The sequence below is a fragment of the Mobula birostris genome, chromosome 1, assembly GCF_030028105.1.
Source record: "Mobula birostris isolate sMobBir1 chromosome 1, sMobBir1.hap1, whole genome shotgun sequence".
Lineage (NCBI taxonomy): Eukaryota > Metazoa > Chordata > Chondrichthyes > Myliobatiformes > Myliobatidae > Mobula > Mobula birostris.
In genome coordinates this window covers 133,771,826-133,785,939 of record NC_092370.1, presented here as the reverse complement: position 1 = coordinate 133,785,939, position 14,114 = coordinate 133,771,826, and the positions used below count along the sequence as shown (strand labels likewise).

The 14,114-nt window shown below is 42.0% G+C and overlaps 1 protein-coding gene across 2 annotated transcripts in view; it reads right to left on the bottom strand.

Moving 5' to 3' along the window:
- Positions 1–686: 686 nt before the first annotated feature.
- socs6a (suppressor of cytokine signaling 6a) overlaps positions 687–14,114 on the bottom strand; it is an 87,898-nt gene continuing 74,470 nt past the window's right edge. For both annotated transcript variants that reach the window (XM_072262553.1, XM_072262563.1), the window contains exon 2: positions 687–2,504. In XM_072262553.1, coding sequence (XP_072118654.1) covers positions 771–2,384 — 1,614 coding nt within the window. In that variant the 5' untranslated portion in view covers positions 2,385–2,504 and the 3' untranslated portion in view covers positions 687–770. The remainder of the gene's footprint in view (positions 2,505–14,114) is intronic.

The following is a 14,114-nucleotide window of genomic DNA, read 5'->3' as shown; positions in this document are numbered from 1 at the left end:
CTCTACCATCTGCTGAATTGAACACATTGTGTTGTTGTTTTTCTCCATTAAGCATTTTTGTTTTTAATTAAAAACAAATCCTAGCTTGATTTTAAAGCAGATAAATTGCCCAGGTACTACCTTATTTGGTGCACTTTTCCCTGGGAGGTCACTTTTCTTTGAGCACAGCTAATTTTGAATAGAAGCACTGACGTTAACATAGTGGGACTAGATTTTTTAAATGTAATATATCGAGAATATACCAAGATATTTATTCAATTTCAATGTATAAATGTACAGCTAAATAATTAATGACCAAAGCAATATCATTCATATCATTACCAATTAGTGGGAGTTCAACAGAAGGTGTTGAGAAGCAAAATGTTGAGTTCTAATCATTGCTTTTAGTTATCTGATAGGTCCTGGGAGTTTATTCCACTGATTCTTTTATAGATCTGGATGGCAAGGATAGAAATCTGGAGTTAATAGTGTAAAATGTACAAAGATTAGGCGTGGACAAGCTTCAGTACTTTTTCCACAGGTGAGAAGATACTGCTACACCTCGACAACTTTACTTTGTAAATAGGCTGGACTTAGTTTTAGATGGGTACATGGTGGAAGGACTGGGGGGAGATGCATTAACGAATAGAGGCCCGTGATTACAAAATGAAGGAACACCTTCAAATAAACAATGATTTTTTTTCAGCTAATTTTCGATAAATTATATTTAAAAAAAATATTCCAATGCATTCCAGTTCTGAAAAGTGCAATCTGCAAGACTTCAAAACTTCTCAGTAGTGCTTTTCCTGCAAATAATCCTTCATTTTGTTTGGCAGAGGCAATTTTTGAATTAAGTCTATTCGAGTGTATTGACGGATAACGAAACGGCACAGATATTGTAGTGAACGGACTTGCATGAACCGGGAAACTGGATTTGTTAGTCTTACAGGATACGTTGCAGAGCCAGGTAGGCGAGACCTAGAATAGCAAAATGCTCCATTTTCAGAGTCTTTAATTGAATGCTCAATCAGCTCTACAATGGATGTGTGTCCTTCCACATCTGGCTGTTCATAAAAGCTAAACCTGCCATTTGAGTGTTCTATTCTAGTGTGAAGAGTTTTGCCTTGGGAACGAAAACTCAGGCTTAAAAGATATCGGTCATCAGAACTATCACGCACAAGAAAAGATCCGTCAGGCACATTGGCGAGCTTCTCCTCTGCCTCCCACCGTGTTATGGGGCCCCAGTACCATCCTTGCTTTGCAAGTTTTTTCAGCTCCTCTGTGAGACTTGTGACCACCATCGGACCGTTATTTTGTACAGAGTCATAAACTCTTCCCACTCCTGGTGCAGAATTTGGATCAAAGTTTAGATGATGGCGTACTCTTTCTGCTACATGAGCTGCTGTACCGACAAATCCCGGAAACGTCAACTGCATTTGATTGGAGCCTGGAGGTAGGAGTGGAGACAGTGGAGGGATATCAGTGTGGTTGGAGCTTGAGTTCTGCAAGAGGACACCTGTAGTACCAATCAAAAGACCATTAACAGGGGGGTCCAAGAAGATATCAGAGGCAACCACTAAATCTGGAACTATATGTCCTTCATCTGTCTGTAGTGTGCTACTGCATACATGGGATGGCACTGAAGCAATTTCCATTGGCAATGGATTGTCAAGACAATAACTACGTGACCCTTCCATAGGATACATTCCCTCATCTAAAGGCATTGTGTATTGAATGTAGTTCTGAGGCATTAATCCAATTACAACAGGAACATGACAAGATTCATCAATATTTGGATGGGAGTTGCCATTTTGAGAGTCAATTTCCTTGACTGTGTTGCTCTGTTCTTGAAACATATGGTCTGTCTGCATGTCATGGAACTCTTTACGAACTCCATTTAATGCCTGATTCGGGCTATTATTATGAACCAATGCCTTAACTTTACCCTCCATCTTAATACAGGTCTCTTCAGAGCTAGTCGATCGCAATGGCCAAGGGGTAGGACTGTAATGGTGGCCACGAAGCGATGTGGACCTTAAGGGTCTTTGCGCTTTTAAATCATTAATGCTTGCAGGGGTCGAAGAGGAGGAAAATCGATCATCCTCCACAAAGCCAACAGAAGGAGAACTTCCTTTAGGCTTCTGCTTCTGCTTTGCAGAAAGCCTCCTTTTCAGCGTACCCATCAACCCTTCACCTTTTGTTTTATTTTTTGGTCCTTTGTCATCCTCGTCGGATTTGTTTATATCATTACCAGTCAGATCTTTCCCATAACAACTAAACAGGGAATCTTCCTTCCCAAAGTCATTCACAAGCGACGATGGCTGGACGACCACAAATTCGTTTTCATCTTTGCCTTTGCTCAAATTGAAGGATTTTTTGATGGTTTTAAGGCTGATTTTCTTCATCCTGGCGAAGGTGTACAATTCCTTTTGCACAGTAATGGCCTCAGTGATGCTCTTTGGATCAATCTAGCTAACGTTCTTTTCTTCTTCTAAATCACAGGTGAACATCATGACCTCCATATCCTGCAGAAGAACACAAAGACTTCATTACATTATACCATTTAAATATTTAAAAAATTAGGATATAATGAGCAGGTTTAGAGCATGTCATAGTGTCAAGCCTATTCCTAGCATTAAATACAACAATACACAAAGTTAAATTAAATCTAATACTAGAGGGTAGGCATTTAAGGTGAGAAGGGGAAGTTCAAATAAGTTTGGGGCATGCTGTTCTTGTTTTACACAGAATTTGTTGGGTGCCGTGTTGGAATGCACTGTCAGGGATGGCAATAGAGGCAGATGCAACAGAGGCTCTTAGATAGGTTTATAAATGTGCAGAGAATGGAGGGGTATGGACCCACATGCAAGCAGGAGGGATTAGTTTAATTAGTTGTCATTAATTAATTTGGTGATGATATATGATATATATATATATATATATATATATATATATGATATATATATATATATATATATATATATATATATATATATATATATATACATATACACACACACACACACACACACACACATAAATTTACAAACTCACTCTCTGCTCCAAGTTGACAATTATAGTACTGTGCAAAAATCTCAGCATCTGAGCTATTTACGCGTGCCTAAGACTTTCCCACAGTACTGTACATACACACTCTCAGCTTCTTCACACTACTTCATATCTTAAGACTTTGCTTTACATACAACTGTTCCAGGCCCAGAGGATAGGATATTGACCAGAATAAGTGGCCACATTATCAGGTACACCCGTACACCCACTTGTTATTTTAAATATCTAATCAGCCAAACATGTGGCAGCAACTCATTGCATAAAAGAATGTAGACACGGTCAAGGGATACACTTGCTGTTCAGACCAAACATCAGATGGGGAGGACTAAGTGACTTTGACCATGACATGATGCTGGTGCCGGATAGGGTGGTTTGAGTAACTCAAGAAACTGCTGATCTCCTGGGATTTTGCACACAACAGTGTCTAAGGCTTACAGAGAATGGTGCAAAAAAAAAAAAAAAAAAAAAAAAAAAAAAATTCCAGTAAGAGGCAGTTCTCCGAGAGAAAATGCCTTACTGATGAGAGAGGTCCATGGGGAATGGCCAGACTGGTTCAAGCTGACAGGAAAGTAAAAGTAACTCAAATAACCATGCATTACAACAGTGTTGTGCAGAAGAGTGCCTCTGAACACAAATTACAACAGCAAAAGACCATGAACATACACTCAGTGGCCACTTCATTTGGTAAAGTAGTGCAAAAAGACAGCAAAAATAGTGAGTTAGTGTTCATCAGTTTACTGTCAGTTCAGAAATCTGATTGTGGAGAGGAAGAAGCTGTTCCTATATTGTTGAGTGTGTGTCTTCAGGCTCCTGTACGCCTTTCTAATGGTAGTAACGAGGTGAGGGCTTTGGACAGTAAAATGAATACACACTAGCTTAGAGATGGCGTATATTATCAAAGCAAACTTTCTACATAAATGACTGTGTCTAAAGGAATCTCAAAGAATAAACCAAACCAACTCAATCGGTAAACATAGCCAGTTCACATGAGGTAGGAGCATTTTTGTTACCTAAAATGAGAGCAGAACTCTTCAAGAATAAATCTTCTGCAGCTCAAACAACAGATGCCACAAGACAATCAGCTGAGAGGAAGCGAATAGGTTGCCAGCATGATAAATCTCAACTTGCCTGCAGCAATGAAAAATGTCTACTCCGAAACCCGTGCAATGTGTTCAGCGCCGACAAGAGTCAAAAAGCAAATTTAAAACAAATGCTGTTTGCTGGATTAAATATAGTAATTATGTCAACTGTGCCTGAACCCTTAACAAACTTGTCGAGTTACAAAGGGTTCAGTGAGTAACAAAAGATACAGCAAGCTATATTTTTTTGGTTCACAATAACACATGTTTGGGTATTTACAGAAAGAATAATTTAGTCTTCATCAATCACCCACATTCTGCTTTGAGTGAACCTGACAACTGCCTGACCCCCCTCTCTGTCTCCCCAACTTTTTTTTTAGTGAATTGAATGCAAAGGAGAATTGTGAATGGAACTGCTACGTGCTGGGAAACAGGCTGTCGTGGACGTGATCACACAGATAGACTTTCATTGCATTCAAGAGACTCTGCAGATGCTGGAAATGTAGAGCAACACACACAAAATGCTGGAGGAACTCAGTGGGTTCGGCAGCTTCTATGGAGGTGAATAAAGAGTCAATGTTTCGGGCCATGACCCTTTATCAGGACTGGAAAGAAAGGGGGTAGAAACCAGAGTAGGAAGACTGGGGGGGGGGGGGGTGCGGGGGGGAGAGCAGAATAGAAATACAAATTGGTAGGTGATAGGCGAAACCAGATGAGGAGGAAAGAAGGTGGGTGGGGAAAGAGGGATGAAGTGAGAACCTGGGAGGTGATAGGTGGAAGAAGGAGGAATCTAATAGGAAAGAACTGACAATGGGAGAAAGCGAAAGAGGAGGCACACCAGAGGGAGGTGATGCGTTGAACAGTTTCCCAGCAGTGAAGCTGATTGATAAATGACTCGGTGTAATCATGGAATGGCAACATCCAAAGTAAGTGTCTAATCACTGAAAATTATTCTTTGAAGTATATACTCAGTGGCCCCTTTATTAAGTACACCTGCTCATTAATGCAAATATCCAATCAGTCAATCAAGTGGCAGCAACTCGATGCATGAAAGCATGCAGCCCTTGTCGGGAGGTGCAGTTGTTGTTCAGACCAAACATCAGAATGGGAAAGAAATGTGATCTAAGTGACTTTGACTGTGGAATGATTGTTGGTGCCAGGTGGGGTGGTTTGAGCATCTCAGAAACTGCTGATCTCCTGGTGTTTTCACATACAGCAGTCTCCAGAGTTTACAGAGAATGATACACAAAAAAAAAACAAACAAAAAAAAATCCAATAAGCAGCAATGAGAGAGGACAGAGGAGAATAGACAGACCGTTTCAAGCTGACAGGAAAGCGACAGTAACTCAAATAACCGTACGTTACAACAGTAGTGTGCAGAAGACTATACTGGGTGCTACTCCTGTATCTAATAAAGAAGCCTCTAAGTAGACAAGTCATTTTTGCGGTGACTGAAACACAGCGCTTCCTCTACAATTGCAACAAGAAGTACTTGCCATATAGAAGAGTTCCAATAAATAAGTGGAGCAGCAGAACATTAGTTACACAGAAATCAGATTCCTTTATTCTGGCAACAGTGAGGACAGGATAGGTGGATCAGATGATAGAGTCCTCACACATCTGAATCATCAATTGACAGCACGTAAGTGTCTAGATGAACACCCGAATCTCCTGGGCACAGAAGATTAGGATTAATATGGATGAGCAACTAGCAATGAGCATGTGGTGGGCCGAATGGCCAGCTTCAATGCTGTATTGACCCCATCTACATGTGGATCAATTCTCCACAAACATAGAATTTTACAGCTTTGAAACAAGCCCTCCGCCCATCTCATCCATGCTGACCACATTGTCATAGAACACAGAACAGGACCTTTAGGCCCACAATGTTATGCTGAACCAGCTAAAAAGTAAATTAAAAAAAAAACAAAAACTAATCACTCCTACCTACACAATGTCCATATACTTCTATCTTCCTCTAGTTCATGTGCCTATCTAAACGACTTTAAGAGCGTCTAATGTGTTCGTCTCTGCCAACATACTAGGTAGTACATTCCAGGTATCCACCACTCTGAGTAAAACACTTACCCCCCACATCCCCTTTGAACTAGTCCCATTTCATGATGTTTGGTCCATATCAACTTGAACCTTTCTTATCCATGTATTTTAGGCAAGTCCAAATGTATTTTAAATTAATTAATTAATTAATTAGAAATAAAGTGCGAAACAGCCCCTTCCAACTCATTGACCCTTACTGCCTAGCAACCCACCTCTTTAACTCTCACCTAATCATAGGACAACTTACAATGACCAATTAACCTACTTACCAGTACATCTTTGGAATGTCGCAGGAATCCAGAGAACCTAGAGGAAACCCTCATGAACACGGGGAGGACGTACAAATCCCTTACAGACAGCACCAGAATTGAACAGCCCTGCCCTGTAAAAACATTGTGCTAACTACCATACTACCGTAGCACCCTTCAACACTTAAGTTTACAGCAGAAACACGAAGTGTAGCTACTGTAAACTTAACTGTTGAGGGTTCCTCATATTCGAAGCACACAACTCATCCAAATTGCATCTGTGCTTATTCTGGGAATATAATAAAATGCAACACGTCACGAATGCGACTGAAGAATTCACACTAATTCAGCTGGAGGTCTGGTCTCCTGTTCAAGGGAGCAGCTTGCAACTCTGAAGGAACAGCAATCTGCTACATTGAACATCTTGGTGTCGTCATCAAGGAAGTGCCGTCCTAAGTAGTGAGATGCCATCAATGATTTCTGTTCTTAGTGAGCACACAATGCAACCTATAAATGTCTAGTGGTTGTCCACAGGAAAATGTGGATTTGTTGCACATTAGTACCTAGATGTCAATGAAACAATGCCAATTTAGGGCTAATTGTTCTTTGCTCCTGGAGAGAAGATACTTAAATTTTCCTCTATTGGGGCAAAGACAAACTGCACCATGCTTTGACTCCCACTTGTAACCTTCTCTAATGTGAACAGAGTACTGCTCAGATTGTGCAGAGATAACTGAGAGAAACTGGACTAGGCACTGTCTAGTTGCTAAATATGCAGATGCCACATCAAAAGCATCAAATCCCCTGCCATTACAACACCTTCAGCAACTGTGAGCCACAGACAGATGAGGCACCGGGTAGCAGTCTGAGGTCAGATCAAGGGAACAAGCTTTATATATGTTGTCACCAACGTCTAATCAGACTCACAAATGAAAGCATTTCCAGCATTCAAACTACTGTTAGACTGAAGATTCTGTGACTGAGCATTAGGACTGTGAAGCTCACATAGTGTATAAGGTAGTGAAACCGAAAAGGAACCAAGTTCTGTCATTGTAGTGAAAACCATTAAAGTAAAACAACTGTTGAAAAATGTAATGTTTTTTCCTGTTATAAATGCTTCTGAGTTCAGTCAGGCAATTGGGATGTATCAATGTTTAAGGCAAGACATACCTTTTAGTATTCAGAAACAAATGGCACTAATGTTGTGGCTTCTGGCTTAGACCACAAGACCATAAGACAGTGGAGCACAATTAGGTCAATAGGCCCATTGAATCTGCACTGCCATTCCATCATGGCTGGTTTACTTTCACCCTCAAATCATTCCCCTGCCTTATCCCTGTAAACTTTGACATCCTTACTAATCAAGAACCTATCAACCTCCTCTTTAAATATACCCAATGACTGGGCTGCCACAGCTGCCTGTAGTAATGAATTCTCCAGATTCACCAACCTCTGGCTAAAGAAATTCCTCCTCATCTCTATTCTAAAGGGATGTCCTTGTACTCTGAGGCTGTGCATTCTTGTCCTAGACTCTCCACGTCAACTTTATCTTGGCTTTTCAATATTTGGTAGTTTTCAATGAAATCCACACCCCTCCCATTCTTTAAAACTCCAGTGAGTACAGACCCATCACCATCAAATGCTCCTCATATGTTAACCCTTTCATTCCCAGCATCATTTGCATGAAATCTGCTCTGGACCCTCTCCACTGGTAGCACACCCTTTCCTAGATAACGGGTCCAAAACCATTCATAATAATCAAAGCCAATGCACTAAGGCTTTGCTGTAAACCTTGCCTTGCCTCAGAGAAGAAAAGTTGTTAATGTTCTGCTGTTGGCTGTATCTATACTGAAGTAGACACGACTGAATTTGTCTAACTGCAGAAAGAAAAAAAAACGCATCCTCTTAATTTGTGTACACTGTGTGAACTTTGAAAGCCTTTTGAGCAGCACGCAGCGGGTTCTGGAATTGTTCAGTCATGTTTCCTAAAGTCAGCGGCGTACTTTTAAGCAAACAAACTTAACGATAATGCAAAGGAGAACAAACAGAAAATGCTAGAAATGCTCAGCATGTCAGGCTACAACGAAGATAAACAGAGCCCATGTTTCAGATCAATTACAAACAAAAATACCTAGTCCAATTTTCCTGATGGGCACATTTCATTGGAAAAGATAACTAGCACAATCTATTATTTATTATTGGCACAGTTCCTCTCTTTTACACACTGGTTGTTTGTCAGTCTTTGCTTGTGCATAGTTTTTCAAAGTTCTACTGTACTTTTTTTTATTTTCCTGCAAATGCCTGCAAGAAAATGAATCTCAGGGTAGTATATAGTGGCATATACATACTTCAATAATAAATTTACTATGAACTTTGAATTAACTTGGATCAATTTTCTGCTGGACTTGCTCATAAAATACTGGCAATGATGTGTCAGATTTTGGGGCATGTATGTGTTGAATAAAAATCCTGAACAATGTCTCTCATCTTTTTTTTCTATTCAGGTTTTGGACCTGCTGTGCAATTTAAACATTTTCAAATTTGATCTTATGGAAAGTAGTAATGTTTATTTTAACTCTTATTTTAACACTGCCTCTCAATATTCACTTCATTCATTTAGTAATGCTGCCACTGGCTAATAGATACAACTTTACCTGTTTCTAAAACATTCAATATTATAAAAGTCAGATTAATTCCTTGGGGGAATAGGCCAAATAAACTTTTAAACAATTCAGCTATGCCCCTCCCACAATGATATGAAGGTCAGCCCTCTGCTCTTTCCCTGAAACCGTACATCCATACCTCTGATCAATCCTCACATTACAAACTTTCCTTCCCGCTTTGCCAGTCCACCCATCACCCAGCAACATCCCACATGTCTGACTGTGCTGGGGATCATTTTCTTGCCTGGTGCTTTGCTCAGTTAGAGGCTTCTTGCTTTTCAGGTGTCTTAATGTGCAGAAAAAAAATATTGGCAGAATCTGAATCTCCAAAATGGGAACTTGCATTCTGAAGTACTGACTGAGTTTTTAAAGTTCCTAGTGCTGTAATGAGGAATTCTTTATCTGGAAGTGGTCTGTGTTTTTCTCTCCACGGAGCTGCCCCCCTTCAAAGTATCCCCAGCAGCCTCTGCTTTTATTTCGAACATAACAGAGCTTTTGCCATCGAATGCTACTAAAACTCTCATGCTCTGTCTGTCTGTTTGTGACCTCCAATTAGCGCAAATGATGCATTACAGCGGCACTTTTTTTTGGCTGAATCGAATTAAAATGCGCTAGTTTACAGAATGCAGGCAAAGTTCACGGTTATATATTCGTATAAAATTGCTCATTCGCCGAAATAAACAGGCTCCCTTTTAACCCGAGACCCGATTGGCCATCATGGAAATCAAGACGCGACAGCCCGACGCATGCACACGGTCAGTCTCAGCAGCGACACCTACCGGAGCAAAAGGGCAGGGCAGCTCTATTTCACAGGGTCACATTCTGCTAGTCACCACCATCAGCATGTGCAGGATTGGGACAGATCTAACTGCCATCCATCAATAAGAGATAATTAAATCTTACTGTAATGACATACTTCGAGACACCTATATAACCCTTGGCTGCAGTCAAAGGACAGCGGTGACTATATCACATCCATTTAGGAGAGCACCAACCACATCATCAAGAATAATCAGATTCCTTTGGTGTTGCTGCTTCATATCTTCTATCCAGCATTAGGGTAAAAAAAAAATGGTCAGCCTAATTATGCCGCGTGGTAAGGGAAGGGGGACATTATGGTCAAGAGATGACACCAAACGTCATCGGGAAGCAGCAAGGAGAGGGAGAGAACAAGAATCGGATGAGGCCAGGGCCGCACAACTCCAGGATCAAACAGTGAGGACAAAATCAGATGAGAGAAGAAGAGACAGAGGAGGAGAGGCATGCATGTCTCCAGGATCAAAGACAAACAACAAACAGCAGAAGAGATGAAGAGACGGGGGGATGAAAGGGTTGCATGTCTCCAGAATGACAAGTAGAGGCACAAGGGTGGCAGATAAACCAGAAATGATGCCATCAAACGTGTCCTTCGTTAAATGAGGAGCAGCTACATTTGCTTTGCTACGCGTCGTTCTTCTTAAATAAACTGAGGTTTTCTACTTCAGTTTCCAAAGCAAAGCGATACCAATAGCAATCAGGAAAATTTAATGTTCATTCTGGTCACATCAGACTGCACTACTCTTCTCTCAAAGGGTGCCCCAACAGGTCACGCTGTTGTCTAGTTTTACTTAAATCTACAAAGCACAAATCCTATCCAGCCAGCAAATAAACTGGTAAACAAGAGCAGGATTTCAGTCACCCGAGTAAAGACAGGATGTCAGCAAGGGATGGGTGAACAGTAAAGCATTGTCGTGATCCTCCCCTCACAAGCACCACCCCACACCTACCACTGGGTCCACAAGGAAATCAGTTTTAAAAAATTGCAAATGAGTCTCTTATGGACCTCTTTGTTTTTTCTGCAAAAATGTACTCACATACAAATGAACCAACATATTTCTTAAAACAGGCAGGAAGAGGGATGAGGTCCTGAAGTGTGAGTTTCGGGAACTAGGTAGAAGGCTGAAGAACAGGACCTCAAGGGTGGCGTTCTCAGGATTGCTGCCAGTGCTAGGTGATAGTGACCGTAAGAATGGGAGGAGATGGCAGTTGAATGCGTGGCTGAAGGGTTGGTGCAGGGAGCAGGGTTTTAGATTTTTCTATCATTGGGATCTCTTCTGGGGAAGGTGTGACCTGTGCAGATTGGATGGGTCACACCTGAACTCAAGGGGGAGCAATATCCTTGCAGGTAGGTTTGCCAGCGTGGTTCAGCAGGGTTTAAACTAATTTGCTAGAGGGATGGAACTCAGAGCGATAGAGCAGTGGAAGAAGTGCATGGAGTAAAACCAGATCTAACATATAGAGAGGCTTTGAGGAAAGTGAAGCAGAATAAAGGGTGTAAAGGTAGTAAGGTAAAATGGCTAAAGTGCGTTATACTTCAATGCAAGAAGCATCAGCAACAAAGGTGATGAACTGGGGGCTTGGATACATACATGGAATTATGATGTAGTGGCCACTACAGAGACTTGGCTGGCACCAGGGCAGGATGGATTCTCAATATTCCTGGATTTCAGTGCTTTAAAAGGGATAGAGGTGGAGGGGGGGGGGAAGGGGAGGAGGGGTGACATTACTGGTCAGGGGATACTATTACAGCTACAGAAAGGACGGGTAATGTAGCAGGATCCTTTTTTGAGTCAGTATGGGTGGAAGTCAGGATCAGGAAGGGAGCGGTTACCCTATTGGGAGTATTCTATAGGCCCCCTGGTACCGCAGAGATACCGAGGAGCAGATTGGGAGGCAGATTTTGGAAAGGTGCAAAAATAACAGTGTTGTTATCATGGGTGACTTTAACTTCCCTAATATTGATTGGCAGCTGATTAGTTCCAATGGTTCAGATGGGGCAGAGTTTGTTAAGTATGTCCAGGACAGTATGTTGACAGGCCGACTAGGGGGAATGCCATACTAGACCTAGTTTTAGGTAACGAACTGGGTCAGGTCACAGAACTCTCAGTGGGTGAGCACCTGGGGGACAGTGACCACCGCTCCCTGGCCTTCACCATTATCATGGAAAAGGATAGAATCAGAGAGGACAAAAAAATTTTTAATTGGGAAAGGGCAAATTATGAGGCTATAAGGCTAGAACTTATGGGTGTGAATTGGGACAACACCATCAAAGTTGCTGGTGAACGCAGCAGGCCAGGCAGCATCTCTAGGAAGAGGTACAGTCGATGTTTCAGGCTGAGACCCTTCGTGTGTTGCTTGAATTTCCAGCATCTGCAGAATTCCTCGTGTTTGCGGTGTGAATTGGGATATGTTTTTGCAGGGAAATCTTACTATGGACATGTGGTCGATGTTTAGGGATTTCTCGCAGGATATTAGGGATAAATTTGTCCCGGTGAGGAAGATAAAGAATGGTAGGGTGAAGGAACCATGGGTGACAAGTGAGGTGGAAAATCTAGTCAGGTGGAAGAAGGCAGCATACATGAGGTTTAGGAAGCAAGGATCAGATGGGTCTATTGAGGAATATAGGGTAGCAAGAAAGGAGCTTAAGAAGGGGCTGAGGAGAGCAAGAATGGGGCATGAGAAGGCTTTGGCAAGTAGGGTAAAGGAAAACCCCAAGGCATTCTTCAGTTATGTAAAGAACAAAAGGATGACAGGAGTGAAGGTAGGACCGATTAGAGATAAAGGTGGGAAGATGTGTCTGGAGGCTGTGGAAGTGGAAGTTCCTCAATGAATACTTCTCTTCGGTATTCACCAATGAGAGGCAACTTGATGATGGTGAGGACAATATGAGTGAGGTTGGTGTTCTAGAGCATGTTGATATTAAGGGAGAAGAGGTGTTGGAGTTGTTAAAATACATTAGGACGGGTAAGTCCCCGGGGCCTAACGGAATATTCCTCTGGCTGCTCCACGAGGTGAGGGAAGAGATTGCTGAGCCTCTGGCTAGGATCTTTATGTCCTCATTGTCCACGGGAATGGTACTGGAAGATTGGAGGGAGGCGAATGTTGCCCCCTTGTTCAAAAAAGATAGTAGGGATAGTCCGGGTAATTATAGACCAGTGAGCCTTACGTCTGTGGTGGGAAAGCTGTTGGAACAGATTTGTAGAGTTAGAAACTATGGGCAGTTAGAGAATCATGGTCTGATCAGGGACAGTCAATATGGCCTTGTGAAGGGCAGATCGTGTCTAATAAGCCTGATAGAGTTCTTTGAGGAGGTGACCAAGCATATAGATGAGGGTAGTGCAGTGGATATGATCTACATGGATTTTAGTAAGGCATTTGACAAGGTTCCACATGGTAGGCTTATTCAGCAAGTCTGAAGGCACAGGATCCAGGGAAGTTTGGCCAGGTGGATTCAGAATTGGCTTGCCTGCAGAAAGCAAAGGGTCATGGTGGAGGGAGTACATTCGGATTGGAGGGTTGTGACTAGTGGGGTCCCACAAGGATCTGTTCTGGGACCTCTACTTGTCGTGATTTTTATTAACGACCTGGATGTGGGGTAGAAGGGTGGATTGGCAAGTTTGCAGATGACACAAAGGTTGGTGGTGTTGTGGATAGTGTAGAGGATTGTTGAAGATTGCAAAGAGACATTGATAGGATGCAGAAGTGGGCTGAGAAGTGGCAGATGGAGATCAACTCGGAGAAGTGTGAGGTGGTACACTTTGGAAGGACAAACTCCAAGACAGAATACAAAGTAAATGGCAGGATACTTGGTAGTGTGGAGGAGCAGAGGGATCTGTGATTACATGTCCACAGATCCCTCAAAATTGCCTCACCAGTAGATAGGGTAGTTAAGAAAGCTTATGGGGTGTTAGATTTCATAAGTCGAGGGATAGAGTTTAAGAGTCGCGAGGTAATGATGCAGCTCTATAAAATTCTGGTTAGGTCACACTTGGAGTACTGTGTCCAGTTCTGGTTGCCTCACTATTGGAAGGATGTGGAAGCATTGGAAAGGGTACAGAGGAGATTTACCATGATGCTGCCTGGTTTACAGAGTATGCATTATGATCAGAGATTAAGGGAGCTAGGGCTTTACTCTTTGGAGAAGGAGGATGAAAAGAGACATGATAGAGGTATACAAGATATTAAGAGGAATAAATAGA